Here is a 23,800-nt window from a genome sequence, read left to right on the forward strand (position 1 = left end):
CATTCTTAACATCAACAGGAGACTTCTCCCTCACTCCTTTCCTCCCCACCCATCACTCCTGCTGTGGAAAAGCAGCTTTACCAGTGCGCTGGTGTAAGTGGGATCAGAGGTGTCATCCTCCAGGAAACGGGAGAGGCCGAAGTCGGACACCTTGCAGACCAGGTTGCTGTTGACCAGGATGTTGCGGGCAGCCAGGTCCCGGTGCACATAGTTCATATCAGCCAGGTACTTCATGCCTGCTGCAATGCCACGCAACATGCCCACCAGCTGGATCACTGTGAACTGCCCATCATTTTGCTTAGGGAAAAAAGGAAAGAATCCACGTGAGAGGTGCAAATCCACAGCCTGCCGTGAGCAAGCAAACAGTCTTTGCTTACACCACATCAAGACACAGCTATGCCACCAGCACCACAGATTCCCTCTCAAAGACAGAGAAGGGAGAGCTGAGAGCTCACAAGAGCTGGAAGTCACCCTCACACGCCCTACAGGCACCACTACCAATGGCTGCTGACATCCAAAGGTGACAGAACTGCCCCACCTTGCACAGAAGGGTTCAGAAGGGGTAATCTATTCCTATTAAGCAAGTGAATTCAACATCCATTCCACATGGTATATTATTCATGTCAGACTCAGACCTGTAAATATTTAGACATAGCAGCTGGAGCTGAAGCCCTGCTGTGTAAAAGATCTGGCAGAACTCACCTCCATGTCTGTAAAGGAGTTGCTCTGCAATGAGCAACACTCCTCTAGTACAAGTGTACAAACACAGAGAATCACAGAATACCCTGAGATGGAAGAGAGCACAAGGATCACTGAGTCCAACTCCTGGCTCCATTTATGGAGCTCAACTCCACCCAATACCATTATGACCAGGACAGGATGACCTGACCTAGGTGCCACACATAAGAGTGAAAGAGTAACAAATTACTTTTAGGGCATTGAGAAAACTTCCTTTTTCTTTTAACCTGGACCTTTGATTTATGTAATTGTACTAAAAAAATAAGGCTTGGTTCAATCTTGAATACACATGAGACGAGACCCCTCATGCCACCACTTCTCCGGAGACCACAGACTTCCCCAGTGGGCAGTGAAGGACAAGTTATACTGGCACAAAGAAGGAAGCTCCCCCTCCAGTCCTCCTCTGACCCTGGGATTTCATACCCTCAAGAAGGAGTCCAACGAGCCATTCTCCATGAACTCTGTAATGATCATGACTGGGGAACTCTTGGTCACCACCCCTTCCAGGTGGATGACGTTGGGGTGGTCAAACTGCCCCATGATGCTGGCTTCACTCAGGAAGTCCCGTCTCTGCTTCTCTGTGTAACCAGACTTCAGGGTCTTGATGGCCACAAAGATCTCTCTTTTGCCAGGAAGCTTGAGATGCCCACTGCACACCTCACCAAACTCCCCTGTGAACAGAGAGAAATAGGTTGGGTTCGTTGGCCTTCCAGACCTCTGCCTGACTCCTGAGAGACCCCACTCCTTGGGGCTTCTGCAGCAAACTCCAGGAGAACACATCCTTTGGTGAGGAGCACTGGGCACTATGGACACACTGGATGTGCTCCAGAAACCACCATGTTCCTGCCAGTCCAGGAATGCTGTAGTTAAGTATAAAACTTTATTCATGTTAGTTTTCCTAGTACATATAAGGCTAAATCCTCATCAAGACTGTGGGACCCAGCCAACATTCCCAGTTCACCTACCTGCCCCAATCACCTGCTCGATTTTCACACAGGAGATATCAATTTCTTTTGCAAATTCCCTGACAGCCTCATTGGGATCTTCGTAGGTAAATGGATCGATATAAATCTTCATCCCTGGAGTCACTGTGTAAAGGTGAAGGACAGAGTCAGACAGATGGACACAACTGAAGTGACCAAAAGTTGACGTCAAGAGAAATTTGTGTGTGCACGTGGGGCTTTGTGTGTCTACATGGAGGTGGCTCCAAGGTGCCTGGTACTACTGTACAGCTGTAAGACTGACCCCTCTATTAGAGATTCTGTGATCCTTCCAGGGGCAATGCAATCAGGACAGAGAACCCAGTCTGTCCCCTGCTCTCCTGACTGCTACCTATAGCCTAGGACAGCTTTATACCACAGTCCTGGGCTCTGGCCTGTCCCCAGATTGGGAGTACTTGTAGAACAGAGACCACAGAAAAAGAGCCACAGCTCCCAGGTCCAGATGTAGGATGATGGTCAGACCTGTATAGGCAAGCTGCTGCAATGCTAAGGACTTCCAGGCTGCCCATGCCTTAGCAATCTGTTAAGCGTAAGTGTAGCCTCTCTACAGCAATCACTGCTGGGAAACAGAGTAGGAACTATGCCTTGGAATGGTGTCTTGAGTGATGTGGCTAAAAGGCACCCCAGGCCTGTTATCAGTCCGTCTGTATCTGGTGGCACCTCACCTATTGCGACAGTTGTGAAGGCACAGCTATTAATGCCAGCCCAGCCTGAAGCTGTCATGTTGCACACCAGACCCCGGCAGAAAGTGAGAATGTATGTTTACACATGCAGCAAGGACTGACAAACAACTGAGAGCTGCATTTACATAATCTTTCCTGAAGAGTGTCATTTTTAGTGGTAAGTTATAGCAATGCAGCCAGCACAATACTGTTCTGGCATAGAGTCACCGTTCAGTGCTCTGTCTTATGGAAAATGTTTCCAAGGTAAGAACAGAAACACCAGTGAGCCCCGTGCCAAAATATTACTGATATTCTCCAGGCACGACAGTTTTCAGATTAAAGCCCAGTGTCTGTAAAGGAACAAAGTACAGACATCCCAAAACTGCAAATATAACATGATGTACATAACAACCGAGATTGGAACAAAGCAGAAGTTGAGTGACAGATCTTTAGCTAGGAAGGAAAAAGGCATTTTGGAGGGCGTGCAGCCAAGGGCTGGTGAGGAGAATGAGGGTGAGGCAGGGTGCGTAGGGAGGTTGGAAGCAGGAATGCTGGATGTGAGGGAGTGCCTCGTAGTGCACGAGGATGTCAAAGAGACAGGCTGCAAGAGAGGGCATGTTATGTACCATATCTATTACGTAGAATCGTTTGAGTTGGAAGGGACCCTAAATCTAGTCTGTCACCCCTGCAATGAATAGGGACACCCACAGCTCCATCAGTGCTCAGAGCCCCTCCTTGGGTGTCTCCAGGGATGGGGCACGATCACCTCCCTGGGCAACCTGTGCCAGCCTGTGCTTCACCACCCTCACTGTAACAAACTTCTTCCTTATATCCAATCCAAATCTCCATATATAGATATAGAACTCTACAGATCCAAAAATACCTGCAATACATATAGATACAATGCATAGCATACCATATATTTGTAAAAAAAAACGTAAGATAGATAATATTTACTAGGATTCTGGAAGCAGTGGGATGGTCAATGGCAAAGGCACCATGTGAGCTCCTGCAGGAGGACAGTGCTCCACAGGAAGTAGAAATCTGGGGAAGGATCTCTCTGCTGCCCACAAGTTGGGAGCAGCAAGACAAGGTAGGGGCTGCACAGCAGGAGAGGATGGGGTTTTGGGGGCATGTGGAAGGGTTTATGTTTGATGTTGCAGATGTTTGTTGAGCATGCATGGGTGCCAACTTCACTGCTGGTATCCAAAAGCACACAGGTTTGGAGAGCACAAACTCTACTAAGCATAGCAGAGACCATAGAGGACAGGTGGGGGATCTAGATGATACAAGTGGGTGATTCAGGCAATGAATGCCAAACTTTGGTTCTAGGGGATGCAATGTGCTTTTTCAGAATGCACAGGGCTGCTACAGCCAGTGTCTAGGAAAGGTGTGGGGAACCAGAGGCATGCTTCAGCAGTGCACAGTGTGATCACAGAATCATAGAATCCTTAGAGTTGGAAGGGACCTCTGAAGGCCATCTAGTCCAATTCCCCTGCAAAGAACAGGGATGGGGGGGAAGAAGTGGAGGGCAAGCAGACAGATGCCAAAATGCAGTCCAGACCTCTCCAGTAGTTTCCTGGAAAAGTTTTGCCTTGTTAGACAGAAGCTTTCTAAAGAAGGATCTGGTCATACTTCTGGGAGCCCTGCCTAGCACAAGGATCCTCTTGTGTTCACATGCACAAATCTGCCTGGTTAAGGACCCTGAGCCCTCCCCGTACAACGCAAGGAATGAGTGAACAGGAACACAAACCGAAGAGAGAGCGGACCCCCAGGCCTGGCGGGGGACCACGGTACGTACTGTGGCCACTGGTATAGTGCTGCAGCTTGTCAGTGTACTCAGAGTCAGCACGTTCAAAGCCCCGTCTTCTGGAAAGAAAGAGAGTCCTGAGCACTGTGCACAGGTCAGCTGAGGCTGAGAAATGCACTGAAATGCACTCTTTCCCCACTTCATGGAGTAACAGACTACCCCAAATTAGAAGGATTCACAAGGATCATAGAATCATTAAGGCTGGAAAGACCATTAAGATCACGTAGTCCAACCATCAGCCCATGCCTGTGACTGCTCATTGAGTCCCAGCTCCTGAACACTTAACATTCCCATCTCCACCCTCTCCAACTTCTACCCCAGCCACCCTCCATCTCTAGATGCCATCCCTTTGCACAGCCCCAGTACAGAGGGCCTCAAGTGGTGCTCTCAGACTGACCTACCTGTTGCAGACAATAATGATGACGACAACAGCAATGAGAAACACCAGTCCTGCTGCAGAGGAGCCAATGATGAGTGGCAGCTTCTCCTGGACACTGGTCTGGTACTCGGCTGAAAGGAAGAGGGAATGGGTTACTGCATGGATTGATCAAGGATGGCCTATATTTGCATGGCTACTGCTATGGTGCTTCTTGGTGTGGTTTTTGTCTGGGTTAGCTATGTCCAGAGCATGTCTCATGTTGGCTCTGACAGAGGATGTTCTCAAGCAGGAAGGTTGGATGGAGCTATCCTTTTTGGGTGGGAATGTTTAGTCCTGTGGATGCATGCTGTGCCTTGCTACTTGGCCTCAAGGCTAGAAAACTAGCTTGGCTTGTTTTATTTAGCTGCACAAATGTAGAAAGTAGAGACCCAAAGCACATTTGTCATCAACAGCTCTGCAGATGAACATCATAAATTCCATTTCCTTTAAATCCAACTGAACAGGCAGGTGCCCATGCCAGAAAAGCTTGGCAGAAGTAGGCCTAGACTAATGATTCCCTGCATGGAATACCAAGTACCCATATCTCTCTCCAGTGCTTGCCAGGTTGAATAAATTCGTGTGACTTATCAACACACCTTTGATGGGATTAACAGGAAGGGGACTAGCACTGCAACCAGTGCACCTCCATCTTGTTCAAGGCTCTCTAGACCTTGTTTCATGTTTATGCAGAGGCAGTTGAAGACTCACCTTCAGTCATGGTCTGGAAGTACATCTTGCCACTATACCGGCCATACCCAGCCACGGTACGTGCTCGCACTTGGAAGACATAGATGGTGCCAGCTTTGAGGTTTTGCACTGTCACAGTGTTGGTGGGGCTCTTCACTGCTGTTGAATTTAACTCACTCAGGTTCTGCCAAGAAAACATACATCTGTCGTCAGAAAAGAGAGTCAAGGCACTGGACATTGCACCAGAATCAGGCACTGCAATGCTAAGAAGTATAGAAATTCCAAATTTCTATCTCGCCCCTTTTTGTGTGGTTATTCACCCAGTTTATCCTTTTCAGTAGCACCTCCCATCTGGCAGGTGAGGTTCTTTGGCGGGGTCAGTGGTTGGAACAGATCAGCTAAAAATCCTGGCAAGTTTGCAAGTGAGTCACTGAGAACTGCTGCCTTCGAGTCAGTGCAAGGGGCTTGGCAAGCCCACCAAGCACAGGATCACCAATCAGGAGAGGTACCTCACTTCTCATGAGATTTTAGACAGGGACTGGCAAAAAGAAGTCACACATTACAGTCTGCATAACCCCACCAGGTGGGACCTGTGGTTGAGGGACTTTTCAGTTGTGAAACTCCATTGGGTGGCAGGGAGGGATTTCTTCTTGCTTCATGTTACCATGAGGTAGATCAGAGCAAGATCTGGCCCAGAAGGCCAACTGCATCCTGGGCTGTATCAACAGAGAGGTTTCTGTCTACACCAGTGTATGCACAATGGGAAATTAACAGGAAGTTGGAAGCCATGGTGCAATTAGAAAACTATGGCCTAATTGCTATCATGGAAACACTGGTGGGACCATTTGCACAACTGGACCTCAACAATCAAGGGCTTTCTAGAATGGAAGGAGAAATGGGCAAATCTCCCTTCATGTTAAGAAATGGATAGATTGTGAAGAGCTGCCTGAGGAATAGACACAGACGTGTTATGTTTGTGGGGAAGAATTAAGGACTGGACTAAAAAAAGACATCTGGTGGTTGGGGTCTACTACAGGCCATCAGCTCAAGGGGAATCTATGGATGAGGCCTTCTTGCTTCAGCTACAAGAAGCATCACACTCATAGGCTCTCATCTGTCTAGGGTATTTCAGCCTGACTGTTCACTGGATAAGGAATTGCTTAGATGGTTGCAGCCAAAGGGTTGTAGTCAGTGGTTCCACATCCAGATGGAGGATAGTAATGAGTGGTGTCCCCTGGGGGTCTGTCTTGGGAGTGGTACTCTTTAACACCTTTATCAGTGACACAGGCAGTGAGATCAAGAGCACCCTCAGCAGTTTGCTGACAGCACCAAGCTGAGCGGTGCAGTCGATAGCACATAAGGAAGGGATGCCATCCAAATGGATCTGGACAGGCTTAAGAAGTGGGCCCATAAGAACCTAATGAGGTTCAACAAGGCAGAGTGCAAGGTGTTGCAATAGGGTTGGGGCAATCCCAGATATGTGTACAGAGTGGGAGAAGAACTCATAGAGGGCAGCCTTGTAGAGAAGGACTTAGGGGTTCCGGTGTGCTCAAGAAGCTCTATTACAGATACAAAGACAATGAAGATCAAGAAAAAACGAGCTCACAGAAAACTGATTGCCTTGTTTGTGCAAAAAGGCCTCAGAACTCCCTTGGATCTTTCCCAGGAAGGCAAGGAGAGAAGTAGGTCAGGAAGTGTTTTCATTTTTACTGCCCAAGGGCTTGGATGAAACCTCCCAGGCCCTTGGATGGCATTAACACCACAGCTGTTTTAAAATCATCTGTCCAACTGTTTGAGAGTACCTCATCCCCACACTGTCATCCTGGAGGATTTTAAGTTGAATGCCACAGATATGCTTACAAGATGGTTTACAGGCTAGGAAATGGATGACTGAGGAAGGCATTCTCATACCTATGCTCTCTAATCCCCTTGTGCAAGGGAAGAGCATTTATGTGTCTCCACAAACCCATGGCTGGAATCAGGTAGAGGGGGACTGCAGTTTAATCACTCTCCTCACACCTCTGTAGCACTTTCCCTCAAGCCCAACAGGGCTAAGACTTAAAAATGGCTTGGTAAGTCCCTTAATAAATCCACTCTTTCCCTTCGGCATATGGCTCAGACATCATCCTTTCAGCAGCTTGCTTGTTCCCTTCCAACACTCCTCTCCTTTCACCCTTCTGAGCTTCTCCAGCATGTCCAGGTGGTTTACAGTCTATGTTCCTTTGCTGTTTCTCCCACCTCACTTTTGCAGGGCTTTTCCGGATGATTTTGCTCTGGATTTGAAAATAACATACTTCTAACTTCCTCATAGACTTCACTTAGTGTCCTCATCTGGTTCTTCTCCCTCTGAGCCAAATCTATTCTGAAACTGAAGTCTGATCAACAAAGAGTTTCTTGAAACATGCGTAGTCTGTGAAACGCCCGAAGGATTTGCAGAAATGGTTTCTAAAAAGTCATGTTTTATCAGCCAAAAAAAAGCAAAGAAAAATGTCAACCAACTTAATTTGGCAGACAGTTCCTCTCTGCATCTGCACAGCAGCAATCTGTTGTGGTTCCTGAAGCAAACAGAGTCACACGTACAAAGCTAGTCCAAGGCTGGATGCCAAATAATAACACAAATGTGAATCTCAGCCCCCATGGGATCAAATGCATTAGGAGGGATGCTTGGATGTGGCAGGAGGGTCATTCTGGTTACTTTGGGGATGGATCTGTGGGACCCACAGCTCCACACTCTTCTGGGTAGGTAACATCACTGAGCAACTGGGTCTGATGGTATCTCAAAAGCATAGAATCACAGAGTCATTAAGGCTGGAAAAGACCACTAAGATCATCCAGTCCAACCATTACATTTCCAATCCCAGTCAGGTGTCTGATCAAGTGTGATACCAAAAAGATACCAAAAAATGTACCAAGAGGTTCAAAGCCCAGGAAGAGAGAGCTGCAGTGACAGCACTTGGGCAGCTTGGGTTGTCCTCTCTGCCTGTGCTAGTGCCTTCTGAAAGCCTTTTGCCATAAAAAGTATTGCCCAAGTGTGGCTTGCACTGCTTGTCCTTGGGATCAGGGACAGACTGTGTCCAAATCTATGACAGCAGGGGAAAGTAGATGAACACCTTGTTGTTGGTTGCCAGGACAGGCCACGAAGAGTAGCTTCCCCTTTAGCCAAGCCTCCCCCAGAAAACTGAGGGAAAAAGGAAAGAGGATGAGACTAAGAGAAAACAAGATTGGTAGAATGAACTGCCTGAGATCATTCTGGGTGTCCCTGGGGAAAGGACCCTTCTTGCTTTCCAGATGCATCTTGTTACCTTCTCATCCATCTTGCCATGTATTCTGGGATCATCTCCAAGGGTCAAATAAAAGGCTGTGATTTATGCAATATAGGTCAGGACCTATTTAACAGTCTACAAAGAAGCTCCTCCCGCCTCCCTGTTCTCCCTCTGGCTCTTGGTGATGAGAAAATAGGTCACAGGCAGGCAGTGGGGGGGATTAATCATTTCTTCCGGCAACTGCTGGGAAAATATTTTCAGTTCCATTTAATCATAAAGCTTTTTAATTAGTTAGTTTGCAATTTTTTTTTAACATATAGTTTATAAGCTTTTAGGCAAAGGGGCAGATTCCTGGAAGGAGAAATCTCCTGCTCTCCAATCCCCAACTCCATGGGGTAGCATGGATGAAGTTCAGCAGTCACGCAGAGCTTGGCATGTCCTGGGACCAACATAGGTGCAGTCCTCACATACCTTGGCACACCCATAGGACACCACTTGTCTGCTGGGAGGACGTGGAAGTGAGGATGGAAGAGTCAGAGCTACGGGATCCTTTCACACCAGCCTCACCTTAAGTTGGTAGTGCAGCATATTCCCTCCATGGGGAGCTGGAACAGCTTTCCCCTGGTGTAACACCCACGGAAAGGGGTTGAGGCTGCTGCACACAGATGCAAACTCATCTTTCGTGCAAATGCAGTGACGCAAAATCTCGAAGACTGGACAGTTGGCTAACATGATCCATCCTGGCACAACATGCTATGTGACAACCCTACAGTTTCCATTCCCTACTAATGGAAAGGGAAAAATTAAACCCTGAACCTGGCTGCTGGCTGCCCAGCTCTCCCTGCAGCGCGTCCACCTGACGCAAGCAGGAGAGGTGAAGAAAGGAGAAGCTCCTCCTGAAAGACCAACACAGTTATGCTGCCTAAGCACTGAGCTGCAACCACCACTTTGCACCGAAACGTTGACAGACAGTGCCACCCACACTGATGAGCCAAATGCAGTAGCCAGTGCACGCCCTTTGCATCACCTCCTCTCCCCAAATCTTGCAGCCGATCCCTGCCAAGGTCCCGCAGTACCTTCTCATAGTATTGCAGCTCATAATCCAGGATGACTCCATTGGGCTGGTCAGGTTGAGACCACGAGAGGGTAATGCTGTCCACAGTGCGGCTGACCTGGTGCATTATGGACACGGCTGAAGGAGCTGCAAGAGAAAGAGAGAGGCCTCAGTCAGGTGCTTGCATGGACACGACCACATCCCCTGGCTGGAGCCAGGCAGCTGTGAGTTTTTGCTATTCGGAGCTACTGAATTTGCTTCCAGCAGTGGCAGGACTCTCCAGGGGTCTGGAGATCCTGGTTTTTGCCTTTTGAAGACATTAGTTAAGGTTTTCACAGCTCACATAATTAGAAACCACGTAGGGAAGCATCTTTGGCAAGAAAACTGGAAAGAGATCATTCATTCCCAGGCAAAAAGAGCCCAGGGTTGGAGCAAACACAGCCTTGTTCTCCTGGAAAAGTGCTACCAGCCCAGCAATATATAATCCTCCTTGCTTGCCATGGGGAAGTAGGGGGTTTTGTACTTTGACATTTGCATAGAGAGGCTTTATAAGGAACAGGCAGATGCAGGAAGCAAGCAGCTTCTCTCCTGCTTGGTGTGCTGGGTCTGCAAGTTGCACATGCCAATCAAGGGAGGTGTGTACAGCAGCATGAGCATGCAACACAAACCTGACCTGACATGCTGACAATGGTGAGTCTTCTGCCGAGTCAGAATGCCCTGGAAATAGCACACCCACAGACGCCGCTTGTCTCACTGAGCACAATGGGACCTCCCAGCAGCTCCTCAGACAACCCGGGCATCTGCCCACCCCTTGCACTGCCCTGGTGATGCCTATAGCCAGGTAGGAACACCGCAGTCTGAGCTGTGCTAACAGCAGGTGAGGCAGGGGCCACCATAGGATCTGCCACCCTACTGGGCAATGCTCAGCAACCCCGATCCCTCCTTACTGTCCCAGTCCTCCACATTCAGGGCCCATATTTACACACTCCTGGGATCAGTTTCTCATGCTGGTGCTAAGACATAGGTAACATTTCCAGAGCCTGCTAGCTCTTGCCAGAACTTGCTGTTTCTTCATCAACACAGATATCACAGGGCACCTGACATCTCCAAGCAAGAACATTTATCTCAGCAGAGAAAGGTTTGGAAGGAAGATGAGACCAAGCCACAGATGGCCCTGCGGGACTGGCTTTGGACTGAGATGAGCACACAGCCTGTGGGTGCTCTTGGAATCACAGAATGGACTGAGCTGTAAGGGACCCTTAAAGACCCCCTGCTATGAACAGGGACACCATCAGATGGGGTCCATCAGTGATCAGAGCCCCATCCAGCCTGACCTTGTCTGTCTCTAGGGATGGGGCATCCACCATTTCTCTGGGCAACCTGACCCCACAGTCCTAAACACTACTCCAGGATGGGGCTCTGAGCACCTGATGGAGCTGTGGCTATCCCTATTCACTGCAGAGGGGTTGGACCTGATGGCCTTTAAGGGTCCCTTCCAACTCAACCCGTTCCATGATTCTCAGTAACTGCTCTTGTTGTCGAACACATCAGGGAAATGCTCAGTAATGAAATCACAGAAAGATTTAGGTCAGAAGTGACCTCTGGAGGGTTGTAGTCCAACTAGCTGCTCAGTGCTGAGTACTTTCAAAGTCACATCACTTTGCTTAAGGCCCACGCCCAGCTGACATCCAAATACATCCAAGCACGGAGATCCCACAGGCTCTCTGAGTACCTTTCCAGAAGTATTCAAAGCATGCAGAGTAATAGCAAAAAAGGAAAGGGACGAAAAAAGCACAATGTGGGGTAGTGCAACCCAGCGATAACTTCATCACAAGGTGTGATGCAGCTCTAACACAAGCATCAAGCACCTTTGTGACCAGCCTCAACCACGCCATGCAGAGAGCTTTGCTGATACGGGACATGATGAAGTGGCAAACAACAGAAAACACCTGTCAGAGACGGACAGTTTGTGACACACGATGAACACCGCTGGGCAAAGATGGCAAAAACTGCAAAACCTCTAAGCTGACTTTCCTGAACTGCTGTGTCTGAACCAGCTATAAGCTTCCGTTAGGTTGTTGAGTATTTCAAAGCAAACACACAACAAAGTGTGAAAAAGAGATGAAAAAATGAAGCCTTTGTTCTTTCAGCTTGCTTTGTGCAAAGCTCTTTGCGGGACTATCCAGAGCACAGCTGGGCCGTGAGTGCCAAAGATCCGATGGCAGCACTTAACCTGGCACTGTGGGACCGGTCACCTTGTTCCATGAGCAGTGATTCCTCTTTGTTGCTTCGTGACAAAAGAAAGTCAGCTTTGGTGACCATTTCCAGGTCAGCGCCCAGCACCAACGACACTCCCTTTGCCACTGGTTCCTCCCTTGCTCATGGAAGAGGTTTGAATTACTGTTGATGTGGATGCTTTTTCTTGACTGAAACGCTCGAGCCCCACACTATTTCAAGGTAAAATGAATGATTTAAGCCCTTGAAAGACACTTTTCTACATCCTCGTTATCTGGTACGGCCTCAGATTCTTTGGATTCCTCTTAGAGGAGCGCCGTGGCTGGAGAAATAAACCATGCCAAAACTACTGCTGGAGTGTAAAACAAGCTTAATGAAAATCCCCTGATGTAAAAAGGCAGATGACCTGTCTCCTGCTGTAACAAAACCTGCAGCGCATGGAGAGGAGAGGCAGCAAAATCTCTCACGTTGTGACGTTGTGCAGAAGCATGGGAGGAATGCAAGGGATGCTTCCATGGCTGTCACCCCACGGGTCTGTTCTGCCACACAGCACTGAGCACAGCCAGACCCCTGACTGACCACTTCCCATGACAAGTCAAACACCTGCTGGGGAGGAAATCACTTGCTCTGGCAAGAGAAGCACCACAGATACAGTGATGCTCAGCTCACTGAGTACTTAACTTCTGTACAAACAGGGGAGGAGCTTCAACAGCAGAGAATCACAGCATGGCTCAGGTTGGAAGAGCCCTTAGATATGATCCATTTCCAATCCCTGCCGTGGGCTGGTTGCCCCTCACCAGATCAGGCTGCCCAGGGCTCCATCCAGCCTGGCCTTGGGCACATCCAGGATGGGGCACCCATTACTGCTCAGGGCAGAAGACAATGCTTCATGCATACGGAGCATCTTGACACTGTCAAGGTCAGTCTAGAAGACATTCTGCATGAGTACTCACATACTCATTAGCAAAAGGGGAATGGGCAAGGAAAGGCCTCCTTCTAGCTTCTGTCTCACCACAGCCATGCTGTAGACTAAACCTACCAATGGGAAGTGCTTTGGTACCTCCCAAGGCAATGTTTCTGGCCAAGATAATCAGCTTAGGTGCCTTACTTGTGCACAGTTGAAGCTCAAGGGACCATATGAGGAAAAGAGACAAAGCAGGAAGCTCAGATGCCTCCTCATCTGTGAATGCTGAAGGATGTTTGCTTGCTGATGGACCTCTCATCTTGGACTTTATTGATGAGCTTATTTCTGTTAAAGAAACAGACAGTTCTTGGGCACGCAGTGCACCTACCCCACATGCTGGGCTTGCACTCAATGGGTGAAGTAGGATGAACACCTTGTCTGTGACCATGAGAGAAAAGCTGGGGCTGGATCAGACTCTGAGCAACCTGATCTAGCTGTAACGTTCATTGGAGGGGAGATGGAATAGATGGCCTTCAAGGGTCCCTTCCAACTCAAATGATTCTATGATCTCTGATAGCTCTGGATTTCTCCATAGGATCTAGCACTATCATTCCCTCTTGGTTCCTGCTGAGAGGCTCAAATAATGATACCTAAACTCAAACAGCTGAGTCTCCCTCCTGCTATGGCGATATCTACATCTGAGCTCCTGGTTATCGCTGATGAGGTCTCCAGTGGCTACAAGAGAGGCATGGCTGTGCCACGTGCTGCCTCTGGAGCTCAGCATGTATTTCCAAATAATAAACAAATTATTATTTGCTCTGGAAATGGATCCTACTTTAAGGTGACCATGAATATCTTTTTAAAGGTTTACATCCTTGCTTGAAAGCATATTCCAGGTCTCCTCCTGACATCCAGTCTAATACCTTCATGGGCAAGGAAACAGAGAGCTCCAGACCCACCAGCCTCAAAGGGCATCTTAAACAGGCTCTAATGGAGAGAAGGAAAGGGGAGAAGACCTGAATGAAAGAAATGTGTACTTTCCCAGAAGACTGAAGCACTTTCTAAGTGCAGCAATTCCTAGAAGAAGGTCACGCTGACCACAAAACCCAGGGCAGTTTGATGAGATTGCAAAGGAACACATCAATTTACAAAAAAACTGGGAAAAGATACTCTTATAACACCCAGGTCTGAACATTCACACAAGACTTGTGATAGAAGCCAAGCAGTGGGTTTAGGTTGGATACTGGGAATAACTTCTCCAAAAGAGTGGTGATGCATTGGCACAGCTGCCAAGGAGGTGCTGGGGTCACCATCCCTGGACGTGTCCAAGGAACGTGGTGGCACTGAGGGATGTGGTTGGTGACGTGGTGGGGGTGGGCTGCCAGTTGGACTTGGTGATCTTAGAGGTCTTTTCCAACCCTAAAGATTCTGTGATTCAGCACAGCTGCAACATCTGTGGTTGACTGTGTGTGTATATTACAGACAGACATCCAGTTTTCTTTGAAGTCTGAAAATTAGGACGAGCCCATCAAGCCTCCTGGGAGGCTTCCCTTGTGGTTACCTGCCACGTTATAAAATGCACATTTTACTTTCAGGTTGAAATTTATGGACTTCAGCTTCCAACTGCTGGATGCTTTCTGCTTTTCCTAGCAAAACTAAGGAGTCAAGAAAGTGAGTTTAGTTCACATGAAATTAAGCAGAAAAAACATGAAAACATTTTCTTTTCATCTTCTATGACCTAAGTAGACTGAGTTTCTTATGTGTTTCACAGATTTATCAGCCCATGCACCAATCTGATAACCCTCCTCTGAAACCTTTCCAATCTTTTGCTAACCTTGTTTTCAAATCTAAATCTCAAAACGGATCTCCTAAGCCATTAACAGTCAGCAGCACCTCCTCCCTTAGGTTTGGTATTCCTCGGAGTGTGACCAAGTCAACACTTCTCCAAGTCAGCCCAGTTCCTGCAAGGCTTTGGCAGGGCTGGTGCTCCCTTTGTGTTGTGTACCTTCAGTTTTCTTCTTGTTCTTTATATTATGCTGAGGGAAAGGAGGGCACAGCCATAAGACTGAGATCTGCTCTCTATGAGGTGCTCTGCAATAGGATTTTTTATTCTACTGCCTTTCTCAATGGCAACCCCAATGAAGGGAGCACAATCTCACCTTTAAAGTGTACACAAGACCATGACTTTTGGAGCTCTGGGTGCCTTAAAATAAAGATCACCTTGACTTTAAACCAAGCACCTCAGGACTCGGTCTGTCTTGGCATTCCCTACAAACCCTTCTGTCCTGCTGGGAGCAGGGTGAGAGACCCCAGATGCATCAAAATTAGTGTAATTGCTGAAACTGCTGTGTCAACCTTAGGGCAATTCATTATGATAAAACTGACAAAAAGCAGCAGGAGGGCGTCACACAGTGAAGAATTGTATTGGGCGAATGAGAAATAAATAGGCCTGTTTTCCTCCTTGGTTTTATGCCTGTGAGATGCAGCTCACAGGCATTCTTAGGAAGCTCGTATGCTTCCCCACACACCTATCTCCACAGCACTAAGTTTTGTCAGTCTGGTTAGGAGTCCCAAGCACAGCTGCTGGGTACCTTGCTCCTCCTATTCAGCCAGAGCTGAATTGAAGTTATCTTTCTCCCAGACTCTCCCACTCCTGCTTTTTAAATACCCAAATGTGAACTCCTTCTCTACCCCACCTCTACCTTCACATCACAGGGAGAGCAAGAATAAAGACAGGAGAGTGCATCAGGTCTCACTACAGGAGAACAGCCAAGCATCTTCCTTGCAGGCATCGAGTAGCACAAGCTAGTAAGCACAAGCCTCAAAAGTGCCAGTCCATCCTACCTTTAGGGACTCACCACGGCTACAAGCATCCTGTTCTTACACTCTTTGATTACAGAGGCCCAATTTCTACATCAGGTCCTGACCTGGGTCTTCCCAACAGCCACAGAAAGTCATACTGTGCAGACTGAGAGTTTGCTGCTGTAAAGGGAATAAAACTGGGCTAGACACTACATCAGTGACAAACAGGGAACCAAAGCCTTGGATGCCCCAGGCAGCACCTCCTGCAGCGCTCTCTGGCTGTCTGATGGGGAGCTGGGTAGGACCATGCAGCTCCAGGCTTCGGAATGCTGGGAGACATCAGGCTCTTTGCACAGCCTCTTGTTCATGATCTGTCTATCCATTTGAAATGCTGCCAATTGCAATCTGCCCCCCATTTCACACCTAGCCCCTTGTCTCCTTCACCTGCCAGCACTGCAAGCTCAGCCTTTCACTCCTTGCCTGTCCATGGGTCAGGGCTATTGAGATCCCTATAATCAAAGGGCCTCCATTCCTCCTCTGGATTAGCTGGAAGAGTCAGGTTACAGGCAGCAAAACCACTATCTCTGATCACTTTAATACCACTAACCCATGTCATGTCAGACAGAGTCAACATTTGCTCTGGAAAACACGACAGAAAGAGAGCAAAGCCAACCCGACCCACAGCCTCTCCCCAGCAACACTTTGAAATTACCCTGGGGAAAAAAGAGGTGAACAGCTGGGAGTTTTCCAGCATCTCCTTGGAGCCCTTCTGACAGATCTCAGTCCCTGAAGTGTCAGGTTACTGGACGGGGAACTGCTTTTATTATAAGAGGGTCAGTAGGGAATTCTGGCATTTTCAATTACCCGCTCGCAGGAGCGGCTGTGATCCGGGGTCAGGATTAACTGCGTGACCTCCAGCTGAAGACGGAGTGGTAGGGAAATGCAGCATGATGCTGCAAGGCACCAGCTAGTCCGGAGGCCAAGGGACAGGGCAGAAAATGGGGAGACGGGGAGAAAGCTGCTCTCTCTGGTGAGACCAAAGGGTGATGCTGTGCAGCGAGGAGGACGTGCTGTGATCAGTCATGGAGCACCGGCTTCCCTGAGCCTGAAGTCGCAGGGCCTGGTGACATCTAGGCTGGGATCCAGGCTCCACAGTGCATGAAAGAAAAGTGGGAAATGACAGAAAGGCACAGTGCCTCCATGCAGGGCTATGGGCAGCTCAGACACGTGCCTGCCTCCCTGTGGGCAGAGATGACGTCTGAAGGACGATCCCTCTTGAGAGTGCAGTAAAATGCCCTGAGATGTCCCAGACCCACAGCAGTGATTGCCTTCTTACCACCCCTGAGTAATGGACCAGCTACCCTCAGTGCAGTTCCTGCCACTGACACCAGAGTTCCATTCTCCATGCTCCTACTGATCTCCAGAGTCCAAGTGGATCTGGGTATCTAACTAAAAACGGACTTTCTTTCATTTTTCTATGAAGAAATTCAAGCACCTGAGAAGACCAACATGAAGAAAGATGGTATCCAGTTAGCTCAAGAGAAGGGATGTGGTTCAGCTGGCAAGCGATGTGGCTGAGTGGGCATGGTGGCCATGGGTTGATGGTCAGACCTGACAATCTTAGTGGTCTTTCCAACCTTAAGGATTCTGTGATTCTGTGATTCTAGGTATCCCCACCAGGCTGATACCCACGTTTTTGTGTGGAGTGCCTGGAAAATTTCCCAGCAAGCCTCATCTCCAGCCTCTCAAGTCTGTAACTCCACACGCTGGAAAATCTTAAAAATACAGTCAATCCAAAGCTGGCTCCTGGCTCAGGCCTCATCTAAATCAACAAAGGTTTGGTGTAGATTACAGCCTTTAAAGCAGCTCCCAATGTCACAAGCCCAGTCACTTGGCTCAGGCAGAAGAAGGCTTTTGGCTGTCTTTATGCTCTTTGTTTAACTGAGTTTGCAGCCTTCATTTTGCACACTGCCAGCCTGCCCATGGAGAAGGGCTGGACTTTGTTCTCAGCACAGTGAGGAGATGCTCCACTGGCACTCTGGAGAACCTCAGCATCCAGACACAGACATGGGAGCAGGCTTGGGGTCACTCAGCGCCAGGTCCATCCCCACCTCCACATGGAAATCTCATCTGCTCCAGATCAAGGCAGCAGCATCAGCACAGGGCTGGCAAGAAGCAACCAAGCTGGCAGAAGCCATCTCTCCAACTTGTTCCCCAGACTTTCAATGACACGGCATTTCCTTAGAAAGTGCCTAATTGCAACCTAAAATGTTCTTAGAAACATCCCCGTTTTCGAAACTGCGAACATGAAAAATGGACCAGATAAATCTTTCCTGGTAAAAGCTTGGAAGAAGGATGCCTGCTGCAGTGCATCCCCTCCCACCCACTGGGTCTGGCTAATTTGAGGCTCTGCCAGGCTGCCTTCCGCTGTGCGCTGGGAAATTCTGCAGCTATCAGGATTATTTTATCGCTGTTCCAACACTGTGACCCTGAAATTTTTGTTCATAGCACCTCTCCCTGGGTCTCTCCCGTGTCTCTGTGGCTCCACGTACCTGCTTCTGGCAGCTCCACCTGCCCAAATGCTGGCACTCGGTGCCTCGTGCGCAAGCAAGGCGATTAGCACTGCAGATCGCTTGCCAAGTGCAGCAGTAAAGATAAATCACCCCTCCTGAACACATAAGCAAAAGGTGAGCACCTGAGCCACTCTGTTGGCTCGCACGCAGCAGGGATGGCAGCGCATTGCAGGGAGGGAGGGAGGAGTTGATTCACCAAAGGGGACTTTCCACCCGCATCCATCATGGGTGGTTTTTTTGTCTTCCACACAGAGTCAGCTCCAGATGCTCTGGAACAGGTTTCTGAAGCCCCGGGCAGGTGTGGGAAAAACGATCCTCAAATTCACAAAGTAATTTATGCAACAGGGAAATCTGGAAGTCAGCAGGTGGAGGAGCCCACAGAGCTGGTGGTGGGAGAAGAGCATCTGCTAGGAAAGCTTGAGCCATGCAGATTATACCTTGCCTTGCCAGCATCCCCCCAACTGCCCACCACAGAAGCAGAAAGAGGAGTCCTGAAGAGCCAGCAGCTGGCAAACCTCCTGCCATCTGGGAGCCCTGGCTCCAGGCAGTCTCCAATGGGCAGAGCAAAGGGGATTTGGGCATGGCCGGGGCTCTCCCAGGTGCTCATGGCCAGCTGCTGCCATGCCCTCAGCCAGCCCAAGGCAATAGGCTGGGACATCAAGTCTTCCAAAGAGGAGGACCTTAGAAGTAAACCCTTTTTTAGCTCAGCAGATACATCCCTGCTATCACAAAGGCATACAGGCTTCTGCTCTAGCGTCTCCATCCAAAGCCCATCACTAACCATCCTGTACCATCTGTTCTCATCTTGCTTTAATAACACTTTTCTCTTTTTGGTGTCCCTCCATCCTACTACACACATACAGACAGCAATTACATCCCCCTCACCAAGACTAAACACAGTGCCTTTTTGGTCTCCACTCTGGAACAGGGGTTCTCCTGGGTCCTGCTCACCTCATCAGCCTTTCTATGTACCTAATACCAGCACAGTTCAGCTCTCTTGAACGTGGGCAGCCAGATGTACGTGCAATGACCATATGAGTCATAGAATCCTTAAGGCTGGAAAAAACCTCTAAGGTCATCCAGTCCAACCAAGTTTCACCCAGCTTTTCCAAATGGTAGTGAGACTTCAGTACAGCTGGTGTACCTACCTTGCTGAATACAGTCCAGTCTTGCATGTGACTCTTTTTTCATTAGGTGTTATATGGAGAAGAGCTGCCTCCTTTTCATGGTTTGCCCTTGGGTCCTGCTCAGCTGTCTCCAACATCTGGTGCCAATGGCACCAAAACAGCATCTTGATGTCTAAAGTAAAGACTGGATGCCTTTCACAAAGATGTTTCATTCACGCACAGGGCTCAATGTGAGGTTAACAGACAGGCAGGGTAATCTACAACATTTCTGGGCCTGGACATCTGAATCTCAGTGTAACATAGGATAACGTCCACAAATCATAGCTTAGGAGATTCAGGTCAGACATGAGGAAAAGCTTCCTCCCGAGGAGGATGTGCAGCCCTAGGACAGATTATTGGAGATATGGGGAGATCTCTCCCTTGGTGATTACCAAGAATTATCCAGCCAAAATGATATCTATCCTGACTGCTGGCTGTACTCCTGCTATAGCTGGGTGGTTGGATGAGAGATGCAGGATGCTGGGATGCTACAGCCTCCTGGCTTTTATGTTTACACTGGAAGACAACAAGAAATAGACTCATTTTAAGAGCCGGAAAGCTCATTCCAGATCTCAAAAGTGACTTCTGCACACAATTCCCCAGGTTTTTGTTTCACAGACAGGGAAATCTCTTCCAAGCTGCAGCCTGCTCAGGGCAAAGCCAGGAGCAGAAGCTCATGGACCATGGCTGCAAGGGAATTTTAAACCTTAATGGTGTCTGGCATGAACCTACAGCACAGGTGTGAGCTGTGCATCTCCCAAGTCAAAGGACTCATGTCATGACATACATCATCAGAGTAAGTTATTTGAATCCACAGAAAGATGGGCCATTTGGTTCTGCTGCAGAGGATGCTTCTCCTGATCAGTTTATTGGGAATGAATATCTGTTTCCTATGCTACACACTAGCCAGTGTTCACACTGCATTACCTATCCCAGAGTCTGTTTATAGCTCATTTGGGCTCTGTTTGCAGCCAAGAGCCTCTGACACTGGAATGAATCCTCCCTTCTGACTCTGTGTGACACAAGAATCCCTCACAAAAGGAACACGTTCCCAAAAATCTGGATGTTCTTGTTTCCCCAGACACTGGGAGATCTTGAATTGGTGTAATCTGCAGAGCAGTTCTTCCTCCTCCCTTCCTGGTGAGCAGCAGCCACAGCCTGATACCAAGAACTGCTCTTCCCAGTTGCTATTTAAAACTTCCCTGCCCAAGGAGCCCTTTCCTTCCCCAAGTTTCCCAGGCACTCAGCTCATCCACAGCATGCACAGAGACCGAAAATCCTCCCAGCACCAAGATTATCCCCCTCCCCAACCCTCTCCAAAGAATGCCACAAATTAGCAAGCAGGAGCAGTGTGTTGTCACAAGTGAGAGGGTTGACACATGGCATGGTTCTCAATTAGTCAAGTGTCATTATCCCAAGCATTGGGCCATGCTCAGCTCCTTGACCCCTGGCTTCCCTCCTGCTCCTTCCCTCCTGGGATGCTGGCATGCCTCTCAGCTCTCGTCTCATCCACCCCTCTTGGCACAGATCTCTGGTTCTGGAATGTCTGAGAAAAGGGGTTTTGTGGCACCCTATATCTGCACGGCGCGTTTGTTTTCTTTTAGGCATCAAGGTCTTCTAAGACGGGTGGATGGAAAGTCCTGGTTATGCCTCCATACAAAGCTGTAGGGGAGCAGTACCATATGGCAGGAAAGCAGGAGATGAGCCATTGGGAAAAATGCAGCTTAGGGAGTCATGAAGAAGTCTGCTGAGAAGAGCAAAGAGAAAATACTGCCTGGCCTTAAAGGTGACAGGAAATGGGATCATACGGAGTTTGCTGGAATGGGTAAATCCATTGAGTTGGTTGACTGGGGAGCAGGGAGGTGGTGGAAAGGGAAGATCTCTTCCAAGCTCTCTTAATTTCTTTTGTTCTGATGCCGGCCCTTTATAATGTCCTGGTCTAGCCTGCTAATGAAGACGGTAAGGGTGAATCTAATCTTAGTCACAACTGCTTGAAGAGCAGTTAAAGAAGGGTGGAAGCAAGCTCTTCTCATCAGGGATGGATGACGTGACAAGGAGAATGAGCCACAGATACAGGCTAGAAGTTATGAAAGGCATCTTCTCAGGAGGGTGACGTAGTCCTGGGAGAGGTTACCAGAGAGATGGTGTCTTCCAGGACTCAGAAAAAGCCACAGACATAGAAGCAACCTCTCTGCATAGCAATGAACATAGCTTGATGGCTGAGCCCATGAATACAACGACGAGGTTATGCTTAGGTCTGGAAACTTAAATGTAGGCCTTGCAGAGAGGCATACTGCATCAGGGAAGCAGAATGTGAAGGGACCAAGACATTGTCAGAGAGACCACCAAGGAGGTAAGAGCTTCTCACACAGCTGAGTGAGGCTGCACAGGCCTTGGATGTGCAGAGCAAACAGTGAACAAACAGTACAGAAAGGAAAGTAGATTGTTTGCAGTAGTGCTTCTAATGACTACAGTATCTAATTAACACAAAATTATAACGAAGAATATGAAAGTGTCCACAAAGAGCTAAAGGGAGAGCCACATTCTGGAAAACCACCTCATAGCAAAAAAAGAATGATCCGTCTTGGTCTTGTTTTCCTTTGAGAGAAGCTACCCACTGTGTCTCTACACGAGTTCAAATATCCTACTAACACAGGACAACAGCAAAATATGTTTGGTTGACACAGACTGAAGGTTAGTAAAATCCAAACCAGAAATAAGGTGTGTATTTTAAATGATAGCAGTAATTAACCATTGGAGAGGGATGTGACAGTGATTAACTGTCTTTCAGAGGGTGGTGAGGCTTGGGCACAATCTGCCCAGAGAACTTGTAGATGTGCCGACCCTGGAGGTGCCCAAGGCCATGGATGGGCCCTGGACAGCCTGAGCTGGTGGGGGCACCCAGACCATGGCAGGGGTTGGAACTGGGTGGGCTTTACAGTCCCCTCCAACATAAGGCATTCAAGGATTCTGTGATTCTCTGGGAAAACAGGAAGGTGAATGATGTGTTATTATCTTCTTTGATCTCAAGTTGGTATTTAGGGTCAACTGTCATCATGCCATCACACCCACCAGTTGCACTCCTCTGGTCACACTCAGTATTTGCACTCTGGCCATTCTACAGGGATCATTATCCCACTCTCTCGTAGCATCTCTTCTTTGGGATGCTGAAGAATTTATTATATTTGAAGGTGAAAGATGCTGCTGGATTTCAATATAAAATCACAGACCACCCCGAGTTGGAAGGGACCCACACGGATCCCCAAGCCCAACACCTGGCTGCACACAGCACCACCCAAACCCAAACCCTATGGCTGAGAGCTGTGTCCCAGCACTCCCAGTGTGGGGCCATTCCCACTGCCCTGGGGAGCTGTGCCGTGCCCACTGCCCTCTGGTGAGGAGCCTTTCCCTAACACCCACCTGAGCCTTCTCTGCTGCAGCTCCATGCTGCAGCCACCAACTCCCAGGCTCAACGCCCCACTCTCTCCATGCACTCTCCTCCCAGTACAACACCCTCTATTTTCCTGTCCTGGCTCTGCCTTTGTGTGTGCAGCTTCTGTTACCAACTGCTAATGATCTACACCAAGGCTGCCAGGCAGTGTAAGCTGAAGAATTCAGAACCTCTAATTACACAGGAATCAGCAAGCAGACAGTTACTGTTTAGTGCTAATGAATAGATACATTAAGGGAGACATCACACAGGCTGAGAAGTGTGAGTCCTGATAATGAAGGAGTATCAAACGAGGAGGAGGATGATCAGGGGACTGCAAGAGGATTCGCCTTCAACTCAGCTTTCTGCTTCTCACCAAGACGGTTCATGGGTGACTGAAACATTTTTGCACCTTACCTCTCTCAGCACTGTGTGTGCCCAAACAAGTGATGCCCATCTGCACCACCACTGCCTTACCAACACCCAACACCACCATCCATACCCTGCAGCAAGCACAAACCACAGCCTCCAGGCAACTCTGTGCCAATGCAACAGTCCACACTCATCCAACTTAGTGTTGAAGTTCTTGTAGTGTCCAGGAACCCTGGGGAACATTCACACTCCTTGCACACAGTCTGCAGCATTCAGACCAACCACTTGCTTGCTTCCTCACACCATATTGATGTGCTTCTACCGTGCAATAGGATTAAGCTCAGGCCCGGCCCCAAGAGGTGCTCCAGGTCCAGATGGCTTCCAGGCAGGACAGGGAGAGCAGGTCTGCAGGCCACCCAGCCACCAGCACAGCTGCCACTTGCAGCTCTCCTAGGAAACAGCACTGCCAGCAACCCCAACGCATCCCTTTCCCCAGCCTCTGGGGCCAGCACAGAAGCTGGCAACCCAAAGAGAAAGCATTACAGCTTTGCTGTGTTGTCTTCTTCACCAAGCACAGCAGAGAGGGGCTCATGAGCATGGCAGGTGGCTTGCAGCAGCACAGGACCTGGAGCAGTTTTCCAGGCAGCAATCCTGTACAGCTGGCTCACAGCCTCCCATCTCTACA

General features: G+C 48.7%; 1 protein-coding gene across 4 annotated transcripts in view; it reads right to left on the minus strand.

Annotated features, from left to right (window-relative positions):
- The window catches only part of EPHB2 (EPH receptor B2), a 98,084-nt gene that overhangs the window by 7,353 nt on the left and 66,931 nt on the right, over positions 1–23,800 (minus strand). The window contains exons 6-12 of one of the 4 annotated variants that reach the window (XM_015296838.4): positions 9,656–9,780; positions 5,338–5,500; positions 4,613–4,721; positions 4,203–4,267; positions 1,704–1,826; positions 1,162–1,409; positions 82–297 (exon numbers count right to left, since the gene is read on the minus strand). In XM_015296838.4, the coding sequence (XP_015152324.1) occupies positions 82–297; positions 1,162–1,409; positions 1,704–1,826; positions 4,203–4,267; positions 4,613–4,721; positions 5,338–5,500; positions 9,656–9,780 (1,049 nt within the window). Of the gene's footprint in view, positions 1–81; positions 298–1,161; positions 1,410–1,703; positions 1,827–4,154; positions 4,271–4,612; positions 4,722–5,337; positions 5,501–9,655; positions 9,781–23,800 lie in introns of all 4 variants that reach the window. The other 3 variants (XM_015296837.4, NM_206951.4, XM_015296836.4) reach the window with 3 other exon arrangements.

Source organism: Gallus gallus, chromosome 21 (assembly GCF_016699485.2).
Source record: "Gallus gallus isolate bGalGal1 chromosome 21, bGalGal1.mat.broiler.GRCg7b, whole genome shotgun sequence".
Lineage (NCBI taxonomy): Eukaryota > Metazoa > Chordata > Aves > Galliformes > Phasianidae > Gallus > Gallus gallus.